We start from the raw sequence: 18,941 nt of genomic DNA on the forward strand, positions 1-18,941 counted from the left end.
GGCTCAGCGACCAGGCTGTGGTCAGAGGGACTCGCAGCATGTCTGGGGCTCCCACAGCCCCGAGTGGCAGCGACTGAGCAACCGTCTCCCAGCCATGTCGACGCCTCATCCCGTCTTGGAGCAGCGCTGGGCACACCTGGGCACCGGGGCACCTCCCTCGCCTCAGCTCCACCCTCAGTCGTCTCCGCTCCCCCGGCTTCTGCTTCGGTTCCATGAATCATGAGCCTCTTGCAGCCTGGCCAGGTGTTAGCAGCTGGGGGGGACCCTATTCAATCTGGGTTTAAGCCCTGGCCTTGCCCCCAAGCATCTCTGTGTTGTTTCTCTCTGATCTGACTGTGCTCTGTGCGGATCTACCTGCCCACCTGTCTCTCTGTGCCCGTATCTGTCTGTGGATCCAGGGTGTCGTGTCTGCACCACGCTGCCCACGTGGGAAAAACCCAAACCCACTGGAAAGCGTCAGCCCGACCCTCGCCGGCCCACAACTCCGTGGTCTTGCTCCTCTTGCGGAAGTTTTCTCTTCCTTTTGCCCAAAGACAAGGCAGTGGAAGCCTGATTCCCACCCAGGGCACAAACACCCGAACATCAGCAAGCTCGAGGCCCCTCCCACCTGCTGCTGGGACAGACCCTCGGGCATCGGCGTCAGCACGGCGTCCGGGTGCCGGCAGTCCACCTCGATGAACAGATTCTGCTCCTCCTCGAGAGATCTGTGATCTTAAATAAAGTCAGAATGCATGAGTTTTACACTGAAATAACACATTCACAACAAAATCACCACAGTGAGAAGGCTGTCAAGCAAAGGTTCTGTGCGGACAGTTCCATTTTCCACGCTCCTTCCCACCAGCTATCAGTGTCGTGGAATCTGAACAAACCCAACGAGATATCCTTCCCATAAGGGTAGCAAAGTGTGGGTCAATATTCGAAATTTTCAATATCTGAAGTTTAATTTCAAAAGGTGGAGGAGTCCTTTGAATAGCTAGATGGCAGAGTGGCAATATTTTAGATTTCTAATATTTCAGAGACTAAATATTTTAATTTTTTAATCTGTAAAATGTCACAATCGGACACAAAGTGTGGCTGAGAACAGGGGCTTGGGTGGGACTAGGTGTGTCTCTTGACTTCCCATCTGCCCCCGTCTCTGGAAGTCTGAAAAAGCACAACTTTCCCCAAATCAAACAGTTTAAACCGAAACTAAATTTGTTTTTAAAAACTTGGATACAGCTAACTCCATTAAAGAATCCACAAAGTGGATCACGGAAACCTGAGTGTTTCTCATTCAGAGACCTGAAACCCTGGCTACACGGAAGGCTCATCTCAGGGGCTGAGAGAAAGCGACCACTGTCCGGACCCCTGTCTCAGGGGCTGAGCAGCCGGGGTGGGGCCTGGCAGGCAGGGTTCTTAGCGCGGCCGTCGGCTCTCCTGGGCACGCAGGGCGGGGAGCACAGCTCAGTCCTGGCTCGCACTTCACACTCAGGACACAGAGACTCTGCCTGGTATCTGCCGACCTGCCCACGGACCCCCCGAAGACCAGCCCCCCTCAGCCAGAGCCCAGTGCTGGCCCCTCGTAGCCTGGGCCAGGGCCGCTCCGACCGGCTGCCCACCCGCCTCGCGGGGACCGTGCCGGCCTGCAGACCTCAGCGCCCTGGGGGGCACAGTGGGTGTTTCTCTAACCAGCTCCCAGAGCCTGGCACCCAGGCGGTGGTGGTGCTGCCGGGGACAGACCACGCTCTGCAGGGGAGATGGCAACAGGGGGACCATGGCCCATGGGGCGTCCCTTGTCAGTTCAGCCCACGACCCTCCGCTGCGCCCCGGCCGCCGGGGACCCTGCCAGAGGCTGGTGGGGACTGGGACAGCCGCCCCCACCACACTGCGAGGACGGGGACCGCAGAGCCGGGTGGTTCCCGCGCGGACTCGCGGCCACAGACCTTGCGAGATGAGCGACTTGGTCCTGATGAAGGAGCGGCCCCGCTTCACGGCCGCTTTGGTCTTTTCCAGCCCGTCCTTGGTGCCCTCCCTGGCGGCCTTCATCAGCTTCTGCATCTGTGTGAGGAAGACGGAAGCACGGGAGAAGTGCGGAGACTCAACAAAATCCTACTTTCAATTCACTTATTTTAAAAGAATACTGTCAAGTAGTTCGGGCTTGAAACGTTACCTGAAATTGGCTTTTCGATGTGGGAGAGTTTTCTTGGTTACTGTGTGTGTGTGTGTGTGTGGTTTGGGGCTATTTTTTTGTTTGGTTTCATTTGTTGAAAAAAGGAAAAAACAAGCTTTAAAAATAGAGTGCTTCCATGGTTAAAAAGTTTCCTGCTACGTCTAAAAGCCAGTGTTTATCGCAATCACTCACAACACAAGCAGCTCTGTGCAGGTCACAGGGGCCGTGCCGCGCTGCACAGATGTCAAACCACTTGCCCGAAACCCAGCGGCCACACAGCAAACCGCACACCCTCACGGCTCCGATTCAGCCTCTACCCTCCCGCCGGGCCCTGCCTGCCCCTGTCCTGCTGGAGGTGCGGCCGGCCGTTCCCGGGGCTCCTCCCCACCGAGGGTCACGGGGACCCAGTGCCAACCACGACTGAAGGGGAGGCCTAGCGACAAGGACCTGCCACCACCCTGCAGAGACCTCAGGGGTGGAAACGCCGCATCCCGCATGGCCCGCAAGGCTGGGTCTGGCTTCCTCAGCGCCGGGTCTGACCGTCGCTCACGACCGTCCGGGCTCCCGGCACGTCTGCGTGTTTTAGTTCTAACCTTATATTTTCTTTCTAGAGACAGGGTCTCTCTACATTGCCCAGGCCAGACTCGAACTCCTGGGCTCCGGTGACCTCCCGCCTCGGCCTCCCCAGTGGCTGGGAGGTCGCCACGCTGCCTGGCCGAGGCATTCGGGGTCCCGCACAACCTCCCATCTGAGCTTTGGCCTTTGGACACTGTGATCTTCTCTAGAGGAAACCGAGGTGACCTGTCAGGGGACAAACCAGCGTCCTTTTGTCCTTTCTCAGCGACCTCTCCAAGGAGCCTGCTCGGCTCCCACACAGCAGCCCTGACCAAACGCTGCAGGTCCGCTGCCTCCTAAGGACGACCCGGGCCACCACCCACGTGACCAGAGCACGCCGCGTGCGCCTGCCGGGCCAGCGCCCAACTGCGATTCCACCGCTTGCACAGCCGTTCTCCTGCCACGCACGGCATTAAGGACATCGAAGGCGCGGGGACTCCCGACTCCGCCTCCCGCAGCCCCGACAAGGGGCCGTGTCCGCTGCCCTGTCCTGGGGGACCTCCTAGGTCCCATCTCCTGGCACCGCCAGTGGGCCCGGCCCGCGTGCCCTGCCCAGCGCCTCTGCTTGTGTCACTGCGAAGTGCCTGAGTTGGCTCCTCCCCGGCCTGGGCTTCCTCCCCCAGACCCGTCCCAGCCTTCCCGGGTCAGGTTCCCGCCAGCCGGGCCCCAGCTCCACACGAAGCAGTGGAAGACCTGGCTCTGGGAGGGGTCGGCTGCCCAAGTCACATCCCGGCCAGGTCCCCTCTGACTAAATGCAGGGAGGCTGCTGGGCCGGCCACTGACCTGGCGTGGCCCTCACTCTGCCCACGTCTGCAGGTGTCTCCAGACACCACCATCACCGCCCCGAGCTGGCCCCTGTACTCCGCCCCCAGGCTCGTCCCCGAAAACCCCCAGGCTGCCGCCATCCCGTGCACCTGCCAGCCGGGCCCCACGTCACAGGCCCCACGGGGACACCAGCCACGGGCGGGATTCCCGGGCATCCCACGGCCTCAGAGCCCGAGCACAGCAGGCTGCGGGACGAATGATTCTGAGCAGACGCCTGTTCTCAGTGAGGGTCATTCAGCGCTCATGAACACATCGCAGAATATCAGAGGGGTAAAAGACCAGATTGAAGTGACCTTACTTGACAGTGCCCTTTTAAAACACGACTCAGAGAGGTGACCGCCGCGACCTCCAGATCCAGCAGTTCCCAGACGTGGGTCTCGGGAGCACCTCACACCCTCAACAGCCACCCAGAACCCCAAATGGCTTGGGTTTATCAGGGTTTTATTTGTCTATAGTTATGATAGATGTTAAAACTGAGGAAAAAATTTAATATTTTATAGCTATTTAAAAAAATAAATCTAGTATATGTTATCTTAAATAACATATGCATGAAAAATTAGTACGTTTCCCAAGACAAGAGAAGTGGCATGGTCTTGCCCTTCTTGGACACAGCCGGGCTCCGCGCCCGTCAGCGGTAACGCCAGGAAAGCCCCTCTGTTTTCGCGTGAGAGCAAGGGGTGAACCCCGTCTCACAACACGTGAACCCCAAACGTATCTGGGTGACGCCGGGCACCCCTGGCCCACACTTTGAGAACCGCTGCTCCAAGGCCAGTGCTCAGCGGAGCCGCCAGGGTCTCTCCTGTCACAGCACGTCTGCGGCCCACGCCGGCCACTCTACCTTCAGCTCCTGCTTCTGCCTCAGCTGCTGAAGCTCCACGGCGCCCACCGTGCCGGCCATCAGCTCCCTCACCTTCCTCTCATAGTGCTCCTTTAAGCGGCTCAGGTCATGGGACAGCTACAGCACAGAGAGACAGCGTTTCACACGCGGCCCGTGGGGACCTGGAGACAGTCTTACAGCGAAGGGACGTCAGCAGCAACGTGGGGCGGAGTGCAAGTGCTCTAACACGTGTCCCCAGGTGCTCCCTGGACACGCCACCTGCTGGAATCAGAGCCCAACAGTCTTTGCAAACCTGTTTAAATCGTGTGTATCTGACTGGGCCGTGTGAGATAAATGCCACCGTGGCGGTGACAAACTGCCAGCCCAGCCTCGTTTGCTGTGAATCTCAGCCGTCACAACTCTGGCCTCAGTTCCTGGTCAAAGCTTGTTAACCACATCGGGGAGCGAACTGACCGCCACGAACTGGCAGATTCTTCCTGAGTTTCATGAAACAAATCCACAGAGTGTGGGAAAGAAATCCAAGCAACCCATGACAACCTGTGAACCACAGGGGCCGGGTGGCTGCGTCTAGGCACGCAGTCTCTGGTCACCGGGGGCTGTCGGGGTCGGGTGAGGTAAAACCGGCCACTCCAGTGGCCCCGTAGTGAGGCCCCAGGTCAGTCTGCGCCGAGGACAGCGTCCGACCGGCCAGCCGGGACCGGGCTGCGTGTGGCCTGCATCCAGGCTTCACACAGAAAGTGGGTGACGTGCACGGACGTTGCCGTGGATTCACACAGATTCACCCTTTTACAAACAGCCGGATAAAGACTCCACCAGCAAAACAGACGCGGCGTAGCCGGGCACCTCCGCGCCTGAAACCCTCGACAGGAGGGAGCCAGCCCGGCCCCTCCCAGCCCCCAGCGCTAGAATTCTCTCTTCCAACCCTTCAAGTGTCTCCCTGGACCTCCGTCTGATGACTTTTCCACACACACACACACACACAAAGGCTGAAAATTCCTTTTAAGAAACGACCACGGTAGAGCAGCCTAGAAGCTTCTGTCCTTTAACATCATTTTTTTTACATCTTCTATTTTTGCGACTCCCTGTTTGTGCCAGAAGCCACGTGCAGCTGTGCCGTGTCGGCGTCACCTGCTCAGCATGCCCGGGAAGCAGTAGTCACGTGCACCGTGCAAACGCACAACACGCATGGTTCAGAGAGTAACTGTTTGCTTTCTTAAAGTCCTCCAGGTTGTGAGCTCAACTGAGACCTGTTAAGTGATTTAGTTCATCAAAGCCTGATTTCCCAAATCCCCCATGATGACCCTTACAGGAAACGACAGACCCGTCTCCTTTGCCGATAGCTCGCGCTCTCCCCAGACCACGCATCAGCATCTTAACGAGTAACTATTTAAGTGAGTCGCGGTCGCGTGTCCGAGGCCCAAGCCCACGTCCGTGTGCTGTCCGTGTGCCGTCCGTGGCACACAGGACCGACACGTACCTGCTTTTTGTGGCTGCCGCGCAGGAAGGACCTGGGCACCCCGTTCCTGCACTCGGAGTCGCTCTGCTCTTCATAGCTTTCGAACTCGCTGGAGCTCCAGCCGTACTCCAGGGAGCTGTTTCCGCCTTCGTCCCCATTCTCCACGTCGTCGTAAATCATCTCATCTGGATGCACAAATTCCAAAGCGAAGTTAACATGCAGATTTAGAATTCGCTACCGACCGTTTTGTGCTTGTCTGTGGTTTTGGCAAGTGGCCCAGAGTCAGGGGTGGCAGCACAGCGGGACAGTCCCGGGGGAGCGCGGAGCCCCGGCCACGCCCCGGAAAGGGGCCACACAGGCCTCTGCCATGCGGGCTGTGACACACGGGGGCCCAGAAAAGCCCTTCAGGTGGCTCGTGACACTGGCCGTGAGAATCCACCACGATTCCACCAAATACTGTGTCAGCCACAGAGAACTTTCCAGGAAGGAAAACCTTCCTCTATGTAAACATATGAATTATAAAAAAGTCAGACGGAGAACGGACAGGGAGACACGGCAGGGAGGCAGTGGGCGACGGCCGACGGGTGAGGGTGGGTGGGGAGAGGCGGACGGACAGACAGACACGTGGCAGAGATTCAGGCACACCACGAGTGGGGCTCACGTCCAACAGCTGTGAATTTTCCTTCTGTGATGAAAATGCTCTAATAAAACATGTGCACAATCAACTACTGTATCCGAATGCTTCTAGCGCATCAGTCGTTTCAGACTCAGTGAGGAACACGCCGTGTTCGTGTCACCAAACACAGGGACAGGGACCCGTGTGTGCGATGCCGAGGGCAGGGGGCCCGTCTCTGGCATGACCCCCACCCTGCCACACGATGGGCTGAGCTGCGCTGCCTCACAGGCCACCCGGGATCACACACACACCAGTCACTTCACGCCCGGAGGCAAAGGTGCCAGGCCGGACCCTTAAACCCAACTCCAGACAGCATCGAACCTGGCTCGGAGTCTGAGTTCTCCCTGGGAACATCGTCGTAAATTGCTTCTTCAGGGTCTGGAACAGAAAGGGAGGAAAACTTCAAACGCCGAGTCACACAGACGGAGCCCGACGGTGGTCAGACGTGCCACGGTCCCCGCGAGGCTACAGTTATTCAAACAGCTTCTAAGCGCAGGTAACGGCGTGTTGCCAGAGCAGACGCAGCATTTTTAGGGCAGGATATTTTTTGGGGAATGAAGGACATGGCTCTGAACAGACCAGCTGTAAAATATCACTACTGAGGAGGTCTTGGCTTTGTGTTCAGTTGCACATTTGCCTGGGGATGCAGGCACAACGCAGGGACAAGCTGCGAGTCACGTGTGTCTGTCCCCGAATCTGTGACTGTCACCACAGAAACAAACGTGGTGTGAGGGGGGACCAGGGAGGGCGGGACAGGCGCTCAAGGGGAGTGAGGATGGCGTGAGGGGCCCAGAATGTCACCAGCTCAGCTTTTGCTGATACGGGAGTAAACCAGCCCATTGTAAAGCCTCAGGGCTGACCTGGGGCGTGAGGATAAAGAACCCCCGTCCCCCGCTGCTGGGGGCAGGACTCACTCTCCATCCAGGCAGTGTTGGCCGGATCCGCCACCCACCGGGCCAGCGCGCTGCCGTCCTCAGCCGCTCGGTCTTCGCTTAAAGAAAACAGAGCGGAGGTCAGAACGCGGAGAAGGATCCGCTTCGTCAGGATGCCGAATGCCCCTAGGGTGTGCATGTGTGTGTGTACGTAAATATATATATGTGTGTAAATATATATGTGTGTGTGTGTAAATATATGTGTGTGTAAATGTGTGTAAATATATGTGTGTGCATAAATACATGTGTGTAAATATGTGTGTAAATATATATGCGTAAATATGTGTGTAAATACATGTGTGTAAATATGTGTGCACGTGTGTGTAAATACATATGTGTGTGAATATATGTGTATAAATATGTGTGTAAATGTGTGTACAAATATGTGTGTGTAAATATATGTGTGTGCGTGTGTGTAAATATATGTGTGTAAATACATGTGTGTGAATATATGTGTAAATATATGTGTGTGTAAATGTGTGTGTGTAAATAGATGTGTGTACGTGTGTGTAAATATATACGTGTGTGTAAATACATATGTGTGTGCATGTAAATATATATGTGGGTGTGTGCGTGTGTGTGCTACTGTGCGTGGGAATTAAGCATTTTCCCAGACGGTGCCATGGGACACCCAAGTTCAAGGCTGCATGCGAGGCTCTGTAAACGAGCACTCTCGAGTGCTCAGCCCAGTGTCCGGGCCTGGGGGGGGGCGCAGGAGAAACGCACTCCCTGCTGCAAGAGGCCCGACTGTCCCGGTTCTCAGCCACCTCTCTGGGGGCCCCCAGGGTCGCCCGCTGCTGGGGGGCACCAGGCAGGCCCGGCCTCTCCACCTCCAGAGACAGACGCGAGACCCTGCGTAAGACTGGGGTTTCAGCCCATGAGCAACGGAAGCCTGGGGACACTCTATTCAGAAGAATGACAAGATCAGGGTCATCGGGCCGATTGAGCGTGGCCCCATGAGAGGCACAGACGCTCACAAAGGGGACACGGAGGTGGCAGACGGCGTGACGCCCGTGTCCTGCTGGGAGCAGAACGAGCAGCGTGTGGGAGCCGGAGCTGGAAGGCAGAGACGGGCAGGAGGGGGACCACACACGCAGGGACACCCCGGAAACCCTCCAGTGGGGGGAGAATCGCTAACAGCAAGTCAGGTGACAAGACGCAGGGCACCGCCCCTCCCCCGCTACCGTCTGTGTCAAAGTCCCAACGAGCCTGAAACACTCGGGGTTTCAGGGTGGGGAGGGGGGCCAGATGCCGACACCCCCATGCTCAGGACACGGGGTTCGGGTGTGGCCCTGCGCACGTCAGAGGATCTGCCATGGAGAAAAGCCATGTTCTTGCACTTTTTACATTTAAAATTATATCAAAACAAAAAGTTACCCCCAAAAAGGTAAGAAAAAAAACCGGAAACCTGGAGCAAACGTGAATGGCATTTTACATGATTCCTGATTGTTTCCGTGTGTTTCAGACACTTCATACTTTTGAAAGTCATTGGAGGTTATTTTCACACATTTCGTGTTCCTTTTCTCAAAAGCATTCGTCCTTTCAATGCACATATTTTTCATGGTGAGTTTTGGGGTGCTGGGGATAACACGCCGCCACTAATTTTTAATTTTATACGGAATAAAATAAAAGGTCTTGGCTGGATCTGTTTTCTGACACAATTCTGTCTTTGGGCTGGGGACCCCGAGTCAGGGGAGAGCTACTCCCAGGTCCCCCAAGCACTTTCTAAAGGGCTCACAGGGGGACACTCTGACCTGTCACAGGCTCGGCCTGAATGACCAAAACCGTGTGGAAACCCACAGGGCCAAGAGTCACGGCCACACTTGTCTGGTGCAGCTCAATGCCGGAAATAAACTCAGTTCTTCTCCCAACCCTGCGAACCCCAGGGGGCACCGGGGGCCGAGGTGCTTGTGAGCCCGACACCCAGGGCCGGGCACCCCAGGAACCCGAGGGGGTGGCAGGTTCCTCGCCCACAGCTGGGGACAAAGGCGCCAACTCGGAACAAGTGTGTGAGATGAATGAAGTTACCTGTTTGCAGGGTCCTCAGAGCTTAGAGAATTAAACTGCTGACCTTCTGTGACTTCTAGTGTCTCTGCAAGGAAACAAAAAAATTGATGCTGTTTTATGACAGACAAAAATGTTTATGAAGTTGACTTTTTTTTTTTTTTTTTTGAGAGACAGAACCTCACTCTGTGACCTGGGCTGGAGTGTAGTGGCATCATCACAGCTCACTGCAGCCTCAAACCCCTGGGCTCAAGCATCCTCCTGCCTCAGCCTCAAGTAGCTGGGACTACAGGCATGCACCACCACACCAGCTAATTTTTCTATTTTTTGTAGTGATGGGGTCTCACTATGTTGTCCAGGCTGGTCTCAAACTCCTGGCCTCAAGAGATCCTCCTGCCTCTGCCCCCTGAAGTGCTGGGACTACAGGTATGAGCCACCATGCCCAGCCTAGAGTTAACTGTTTATCTTTAAAATGATTTCATATTTCCATTTCTTATCAACAGTAGGCTTATCTTAGCATAAAGATCAACTGATAAATTTAGAAGCGTTTAGCTCTTAGATAAAATGTATTCAGAACAGGACTATAATGCAGTGTGATACCCTGTGAGCTTCGGAAAGAGCCATAAATAACACCCAGGCCCCCAGATACACCAGACCAGAGCTAGGCAGCAATGAAATACTCTCTCCGGTCCCTTCCGTGTGTGGGAAGCCACGTTTGTGATTTATCTGAAGGGGTGTCTGCAGAAACGCTGAAGATCTCCAGGGGCAACTAGTTAAGCTAGTTACATGTGACAACCGAACCCCACACCCACACGCTCTCACACACGCACAGGCCGGCCGGTCCGAGTGGGGCTCCCTTCCCACCTGTCTGGGGCTGGCGGGGCGGGCGCTGAGCTCCTGGCAAAGGCCACATGCGGGTCCGCCAGAGGGACACGACGGGACCATCAGAGACGCCCGGGGAGCGTGCGAGCGGGAGAGACCCTCCTGCTCAGGGCTGGGGTGGGGGTGCGGAGAGCCCCAGACAGCCACACGCACGTGCGCGCCCCGCCGGGTCCTCGGCCGGCTCTGCCACCGCGCGGGCGCCCATCTCGGCCGCGGGAAGGAGAGCGCCGCGCTCCGCGGTTGCTGGCTGTTAATCGCTAGGCTGGACAGGACCGCGAAACGCCTTCTAGCGGGAATTTATCCCACGGCGAAACCACGGTTCTTAAGCCCCTTCGAGCCGCTGCGGTCGGGGAGCCGAGCTCACCCGCGGACGCGCCCTCCTGGTGACGCTGGGCAAGGCCACACGGCTGGATGCCGCGTGGCGACAGACACGAGACGCAGGTGACCGATCTGCGGGGCAGCGCGCCCCACACCCCACGGGCATTGGCACGCTCGGTTTTCCAGGCCACGGGACCAGGCACCTTCCCGAGGGCCCGCGCCTAGTCACAGGCGGGCCGGGACCCCGAATCCAACCCGCCTGCTCCAAAGATTGCTCCTCCCGCCACACTCCGCGGCCTCCGAGAGCCGCCCACGTAACCCCTCAAAGCACGAAAACATCCCCCAGCGTTGAAGCAGACAGGACGTGCCGGCGGGCAGCGTGAACCTCCCCGGGGGGCCCAGAGCACAGCTCGGATCCAGCCCGGCGCGGGCCGCACGTGCGCCTTGCGGGGACGAGCCGCCCCGACTGGGCGACCCCCACGCGCGACACCTGCCGCGGGAGGCCGGGAGACGGTGAGCCGCGCCCCGCCCGGTCTCGCCCTGTGGACGCCGCCGCCCAAGGATGGGTCTTGGTCAGGAGGAAGAATGCGGACCCGGCCCCCGGGGTCGCCAGGCTCGGGCTCCAGGCAGGGCCGGAACCTTCCGCCGCGCGGCCGGGCGAGGAGGGCGCCGGGCTGGGGTGTGCGCTCGGGACCGCCCTGCAGGGCCGGGCAGGACGCAGCACGGGCGCTCGGAGGCCGCGGGGCTGCTCAGGCAGGAAGTGCGGACTTTGAACCCAGGCGTGAGGCCAAAACCCACGCTTTTCCACCACCTCGGGAAAGAGGTCGGTGCGCTCATTTCTCCTTAAAGGATCAACAAACACAGGGTCACTTGTTCCTCTATCCAGGGACTTACAAGCGTCTTTGTTACAGCAGAGCTTTAGGATTGGCTCTAGGTTGACAATGCAAAAATAAGGAGACGCTTTTAAAATCATGCTAAATTATTTGAAAAATTGTTTCAAAAGAAGTTTGATCATTTAAAATAACCAAGTAATTTAAAAATAAGCAAATTATTTTAAAATAAATATGTCTTCCTTAAGCACAAACTCTCCACAATCCACGCGCCCTTAATTTCGGAAGGTTCCTACTTCTGACGGTTACAGAGGAGGAACAGTGTCGGGGAGTAACCCCGGGATTCCCGCCGACTCCAACGGGAACCAGCGTGGGAAAACATCTATCCCGAAAACCCTCTGTGTTTTCCCAAATTCAAAATCAAGATTTTCCTTTAAAGAAGACTTTTTTTGATTATTATTAACTGGAAAGGAAAGGACCTTCCCGCTGGAGTTTTCACACAATGAGAATTACGCGTCTGCATCTCAGAGGCTGCTGGTTTCCCTTAGAGCATCTCACACGCCGGGAATCCCCACGGTGTGTCCCCCACGGTGTGTCCCGGGAAGCCCACCCGGCCGGCGCGAGGCCACCTGAGCAGGCGCCGCTGCGGGCGCGGGGAGGGGCGGCCGTACCTTCCTCGTCCAGCGACACGGCGCGTACGATGACCGGGCTGGAGTAGGCGGGCAGCAGCAGGGGCAGGCTCGAGGGGACGGCGTAGCCGCAGGGCACCGGCACCGAGTACCCGCTGGGCACCAGCAGACCCGTGCCCTCCTCCTCCGCGCTGCCCTCTGGGGTTGGCGGCAGATCTTCCTGGAAGGGCGAGATGTCGATGACGGAATACGGGTTCACTTTCACCGGGACCGCGAGTTGGGCAGGTTCTGCCGCCGGGACGCTGTGCGCTGCGGTTCCGCTTTCCCCTCCTGGAGGATCCTCGGTTCCGCCTTCCCCTCCTGGAGGACGCAAAAGGGACTTGTCGGCAAACCCCCCTCCAGGGGCGCGCAGGGACACCCCCTCCTGGGCGCAGGCAAGAGGGAGCTGGGGATCCCGCCCTCCATCCCCGGCAAGAGCCCCCAGACACTCCCAGAGCATCGCAGGTGGCCTCCTGGCCTGGTGCACGACAGCCTTGCAGGGAGCCGGCACCCTGGGGTGACACACGCCCGCCCGCTGCGCCCCAGGCGGCTCCTCCAGGGAGGGGAGGCAGGAGAGGCACCGCCGGCCACGCCAGACGGCTTTGCACGGACAGGAGACACGCGCTGGTCCCCCCGGCCTCCCACGGCCCAAGCAGCGTGTCCGGTCGGCGTAAAAGCGCCCGACCCACCTGCAGACTCAACACCAGAAACCCCTACAGCCCGTTCATCTCCAGTGGCTTTACTACTTCATACAGTACAGTGAGATAGCGATGAGGCAATTTTTATCGGAAAACAGCAAAACCTTTTCTTTGTAAAACATAAATAGAGAGACAAGGCTGAAACCTGTGGAAAACAGGACACCGGAGAGAAATGCACCAACTCGGAAAGATCGGTTCAGTGCACCGTGGAGAAATCGCGAGTCTCCGGCTCCTCGAACTCTCCAGCCAGGCAGGGCGAACAGGAGACCCTCGGGAGCCCCCGACCGCCGCCTGCGCTCACCTGCCGGGGAGGCCGCGGCGTCCACAGCCGAGGTCCCCGCGCCCGGCGCGGAGGGGGCCTGTCGGTCGGCTTCCGGGATCTCATCTCCGCTGTCAAAGTCGAACTGTTCTCCCTCGTCCTCCTCATTGTTATTGGAATCATACTTCACTTCGTTTTCTAAGGTTTGAAGGAACATAAGTCACAGTGTTAACATATATCATCCTGTACAAAGGACAAAAGCCACCGAAGGACCAAGGGGACAGACAGACAGACACACGGCCTGGAGCAGGGGCTCGGTTTGGTTATTTTTAATAGATAGGACGTCTTAGAGCAGTTTTAGGTTCCCAGCCAAACCAACCAGAAGGTACAGAGAGGTCCCATATGCCCTGCACCCACCAGCATCCCCCAGGTGGGGCGCCTGTCACCACTGACACACCCACAGTGTCACAACATCACCACCAAAGCCCAGGGCCCACTGAGGGCTCCCTCTGGGCATCGTGTGTCCCACGGGTCTGGACAAAAGCACGATGACCTGTATCCACCGTAGCGTCACACAGAGCAGTTTCACTGCCCACCCCGGGGCCCAGCACGTGCCCATGGGCGTGTCGTTCAGAGGCGCCAAAGAGGAAAAACGTTAAGTCCGAGTGGGGGATGGGAGCGCGGCCGCTGGGCTCAGGCTGCACCGCCCCGGCCGGACAGCCCGTCCCTCATCTGCGGGATGGAACCACACCGGGGACAGGACCTGCCCTAGAGCATCGCGGCGGATTAAGAAGGGCCTGTGATGTATATAAAGCTTCTTAACACCAGGTCTCAGACGGGCAGGACGCTGGCGGCATTTCTGCATAAAGACTCTAGGGAAGGAGAACACAAATATAATATGCAGTCTGCAAAAAAAAAAAAAAAAATGCAAGATTTAAGTTTTCTATTCTATTTAAGAAAATATTTATTCTGTGAGCTACTGAGAGCTGGGTGTGGTCCCAGCACCTCCGGGAGGTTAGGACTGGCTGACCCTCCCAGGCCCCTTCCCCCGTGAGACGACCCTCTGACTGCTCAAATCCACAGGCAGATTCCAAAGACACGTGACAGATTAACACCCTGAGAAAAGAGATTAAAGGAATATTTATTCTTAAGTTCAGAGATAAAAGCTAAGCCTTATTTTCCTGGGGTCTTTAAGACCATCTTTGATTATAATATGAAAGCTTAATTCAAGATACGATTTTCTCTTATTTCAAACGAAGCCTGTTTGTCTTTTTAATTCTTTTTATTGTTTAAAAAAAAAAAGTCCTTTAGAAAGAACCCGGCTGCAAACAGCTTCCCCAACAAGAGGCTATTCATGGCCACTTCTTGCTCTGGGTGTCACTGTGGTTTGCAGCTGCTCTGCTGAACGAGGCACCCCGGAAGCCACGGTGCCCCCAGAAACCACGGTGCCCCCAGGGGCAACGCCAGGCCCTCGGGGCCACCCCTCCAGGGCCCGCCCACTGCCAGGCCGGTGTGGGCATCGGCTTTTGTCCCGGCTCACTGTGGAAGTCACCAGGCATTTGGTGACTGAATTTTTTGTGAATCAACATTCATATGGCAACAGTACTGCTTTCTTCTTCCCTAACGTCATTTGCGTTGGAATTTTGCTATTAATTAGAGAAAGGCTTTAGCTGGTGGTGGGACTTTGAAATCACAAAACTGTTGAGTTTTGCATTCTGAATACCTGAGCATTTTCTAACATGATTAAAAAAAAAAAAAAAAATCCCAGATCATCCTCTGCATTGATTTGCTAGCTCTCCCCGGCCAGCCCGACTCGAGGCTCTTTATAGCCGTCAACTCCATGAGTCCCCGCACACGTGTGCGGAGGTGCCACTCTGGTTTGGTGACAGACACTGAGACCTGAAGGCACCACAGCCACCACCTCACCTTGTGAGGGTTTGACCTGCTGCCCAGGAAGTTTCTAGAGGAGGCGCAGGTTCCTGATAAAAGCTATGGGCTTGGAATTAAGGATTTTCCCACCAAAACACATAATAATATATCAGACAGGATGTTATGCAGCCATTGAAAATGACAGTTATGAAGTACCTATGAAATAAAAACTTTAAAGCAGGACATAAAAATGTACACTCAAGAAATATATACCCAATGACTGCAATGATGTAGAAAATATGATTTAAAAAACCAGAAAAATGATGACCCAGAACCCAAGCACCAGGCGCCAGTGAGAAGTCAGATTAGTCTCTTTATTTTCAAGGGAGTTTTTAAGTGGATAGTTTTACTTGATATTGGGGGGATTATAAGTAAAATATCACCAAATCATCAAAAAAGACCCCAGGCCATCACCCCATCCTTCCTTGTCACATAAGCTAATTAATGAGAAAGTCAGGTGGGATTGCCACGGTGTCATTTAAACTGTGGCCTTCCACATCAGTGTCCAGGGTCACACGGTGGCCGCCCGCCAAGGAAACAGAGCCACACCCCCATCCCCCAAGACTCTGCTGAGACCCCACTGAGACCCCCGAGATCTGCCGAGACTGCCTGCAGCTGCCTCCTCAGCTTCCTGAGCTCCCAGGGTCTTGCCACAGACGCCCCCCAGGAAACTTTTCTGGGTGAACTGTGGGGGTTTCCACTTTCTCACAGCCTCAGGGGGCTCCCAGCCAGGGGAAACCCTCCGGAGACGGCGCGGGATGGGCGCTGGCCCCAGGACCACCGGGCCGGGGGGACCCAGCTGTGAGTCTGGGCGCAGGCAGAGAGGCCGGGCCGCACCTGCTGGCAGGACTGGGGGGTGGGGAGGGGGGGACTCGGCAGGTGCAGGCAGGAGTGTGGTTTGGTGGTAGAAGGCTGGCCTCAAGCAAGCTGCCTGTTTTGGTTTTTTTTAATCCTAAATGCATCCTCTAAAACAGGAAGTCTTCCACTTTTTAACCATGTCCCAGCTCTGGTTTGAGCTGGTTTAGGTGAGCTCTAAAGGAACCCGGATGCCAACAGCTGGTCCCCGCCCTCCCCCCCACCCCCGGCCCCACCTGGCCGGAGCCTGAGAGGCTCAGCCGAACGCCCAAGTGCAGGGGGGACGTGGCCGGTGCAGGGGGGACATGGCTGGTGCAGGTGGGGACGTCACAGGTGCAGGGGGGGACATGCAGGGGGAACATGGCAGGTGCAGGGGGGACGTGGCCGGTGCAGGTGGGGACGTCACAGGTACAGGGGGGACGTGGCTGGTGCAGGTGGGGACAGCACAGGTGCAGATGGGGACATCCCAGGTGCAAGTGGGGACATCACAGGTGCAGGGGGGATGTGGCTGGTGCAGGGGCACAGCAGGGACACGGTGGGGACAGGCGCACGGGCCCAGGCTCACAACAGAGCCTCATCTTTCTCCCCAAGGAGCTCTCCCCCCAGTGCACACCCAGTGGCCAGAGTTTCAAGGTCCCCAAAGTTCGGGGTCCTTGGTGACAGCCTCGGCGCACCACAGCCCACTAGGGGACACCAATGCCGGGAAGGTCCGTTACCTTCAGGAGCGGGCGGCGGTGGCAGCTCCCGCTGGTCCATGCCGCGGCCTCCTCGGCTGTCGGGGGCAGGGCCCTGCGGGGACGAGACCTTGCTGGGGACGTCTTGGCACAACCCACGTCCACTCCACGCGCACGGGGCTCTCTGCGGTAACCCTGAGGGAAGGAAAGGGTTAATCGTCATTAACAGCTACAGTGAGAGCGCTCAGCTCCTGTTAGTCGCAGATACTTGTGAATCTCCCTGGAAATGACACTGGGGACAAGACAAAGCCTTCTCAGTGCTGGGTGCACCTCACCTTGAATCGCAGCCGGGAGGTTATTCTGCACCTCGGATGCGCTGATCGGACCCTCCCAGCGCAAGGCAGGCTCAGTCTCACACCAGGCCCAGGGGGAGACGGCAGCACGTCAGCGCTTGTTCTTCTTCGTCCTTCAACTAAAACTCTTAGCAGTTTTGACTAAAGCCTTGTTCAGGATCAAGAACCGAGCTGACCGTGTAACCCACTTCTCGGGTCTAGGCCGGGTCTCCACATGCCTGGTGTTTTCTTCGTTTCTTGTCTAAACTCCTTGTTTCCCTCTGTGCTAACAGAAAACCGAGTTTGCGCGTCGGCCTGATGCCCGCTGAGTCGTGAGAGGCGAGTTCCTCGCACTCGGGGGGGGGGGGGGGGGGGGGGGGGGCGCCTGCGGCCGCGTCCTGTGAACCAACTTCGTTCGACCTGTGCGGAGACCACAGGACGCCTGCCCGGGCCCCCCCAGCACCGTCGGACGAGACGCAAACTGCGCAGGGACCTTCCGGCTGCCTCGGCCCCAGCCCCCAGGTGGAGGACAAGCACGCAGCACGTGGGCAGTGGTGGCTGTGCCACAGCCGTGCTGCGTCCTGCACCCCGTGGCTCTCACCACGGTCCTGTGCCACAGCCGTGCTGTGTCCTGCACCCCGTGGCTCTCCCCACGGTCCTGTGTCACAGCCGTGCTGCTTCCCTTTCTCAGCAGCTGACGAGACTGAGTTCAAAGGGATCTAATTACTTGCTCAACGTCAGTAAGTAACGGAGCTCAGAGTGGCCAGAGTCCTGGGCTTTCGAGAACAGCAAAGCTTTCCTACTGCGCTCGCCCTGTACACTCTCGACGCGCATCGTGACGTCAGCCAGCAGCAAGGGCCAAAAGCAGATATCCTTCCTGTCAGCAGGCAGAGCCGGTCGCACTCCTGGGACTTTGTTCAGAAACTCGTCCAAATGCACCAGCGTGTCCCACCCGACAGCCACACAGCTCTCTTGACTAAACAGAATTCTGTTTCTTCAAGTCTGATTGTCTACTCATTTTCGGGTTTTTTTAACACGCTGCGTGAATCTCATTAATGCTATTTGTTTTTAAAGTGACAAAAATAGAGTCACACTGATTTCTCATTTTCCCTCTGATAATAGTAGGACCAAATAAAAGACAAACAAGCCGAGCTCTCCTCCGACCCCTGCTCGGTTTATGCCACTGCGGAGGCCAGAGCTCACGCGGCTCCCACTGGCCCTGGGCGTGTCGGCTGCACCGAGTCCAAACCTCGACGCTGTGGACCAAGCACCAGCCCTGTGCCCATGAGGACGCGGCGACTGGGTCACAGCAAGCTCCTGGCTTGTGGCCGGTAAGTGTCCTCACCAGGAGATGCGCGTCAGGCAGGGGACAGACGCCCTGGAGCTTTGTCCTTTGAAAACTGGTGCTCGTGCAAAACTGCAGCCCTGAGAAGGAAACTTGCTACGGGTGGACACGGAAACCGTGACTTTGTGACTTTGGTTCTGTACTTGGCAGAGTCCGCGTCTCAGCTGACAGATGCATGCACGCACCTCCCTGTGGCCCGTCATCCCCTACGGACGTGCTCTGAGGTCCGAGCGCAAAGGCTCAGAAGAGTCCACAGTCCTGGAGCCTGCAGGCAGCACCAGAGCATCCCATGCCCTCACGTCCAGGTGGCTCTAGAGCCCCGTCCTTCCTGTGCCATCGTCCAGCGCTGTCCACCCAGCATCCAGGCAGCTCTAGAGCCCCGTCCTTTCTGTGCCATCATCCAGCACTGTCCACCCAGCGTCCAGGTGGCTCTAGAGCCCCGTCCTTCCTGTGCCATCGTCCAGCGCTGTCCACCCAGCATCCAGGTGGCTCTAGAGCCCCGTCCTTCCTGTGCCATCGTCCAGCGCTGTCCACCCAGCGTCCAGGTGGCTCTAGAGCCCCGTCCTTCCTGTGCCATCGTCCAGCGGCATCGTCCTGTGTGCCGGACGCCTCCCCTGTTGCCTCGTCTGGACTCTCAGGCTGCATTTGCTGCGCAG

At 57.2% G+C, this 18,941-nt stretch overlaps 1 protein-coding gene across 1 annotated transcript in view; it reads right to left on the reverse strand.

Annotated features, from left to right (window-relative positions):
• Window positions 1–16,954, reverse strand: part of ARHGEF10 (Rho guanine nucleotide exchange factor 10) — a 60,066-nt gene extending 43,112 nt beyond the window's left edge. Inside the window, exons 1-11 of the mRNA XM_045535311.1 lie at window positions 16,944–16,954; window positions 16,651–16,803; window positions 13,193–13,348; window positions 12,197–12,484; window positions 9,520–9,583; window positions 7,474–7,550; window positions 6,881–6,937; window positions 5,905–6,068; window positions 4,428–4,544; window positions 1,923–2,037; window positions 608–711 (exon numbers count right to left, since the gene is read on the reverse strand). Of these exons, the coding sequence (XP_045391267.1) occupies window positions 608–711; window positions 1,923–2,037; window positions 4,428–4,544; window positions 5,905–6,068; window positions 6,881–6,937; window positions 7,474–7,550; window positions 9,520–9,583; window positions 12,197–12,484; window positions 13,193–13,348; window positions 16,651–16,690 (1,182 nt within the window). The 5' untranslated portion in view covers window positions 16,691–16,803; window positions 16,944–16,954. The remainder of the gene's footprint in view (window positions 1–607; window positions 712–1,922; window positions 2,038–4,427; window positions 4,545–5,904; window positions 6,069–6,880; window positions 6,938–7,473; window positions 7,551–9,519; window positions 9,584–12,196; window positions 12,485–13,192; window positions 13,349–16,650; window positions 16,804–16,943) is intronic.
• Window positions 16,955–18,941: the final 1,987 nt, after the last annotated feature.

Source organism: Lemur catta, chromosome 22 (assembly GCF_020740605.2).
Source record: "Lemur catta isolate mLemCat1 chromosome 22, mLemCat1.pri, whole genome shotgun sequence".
Classification (NCBI taxonomy): Eukaryota; Metazoa; Chordata; class Mammalia; order Primates; family Lemuridae; genus Lemur; species Lemur catta.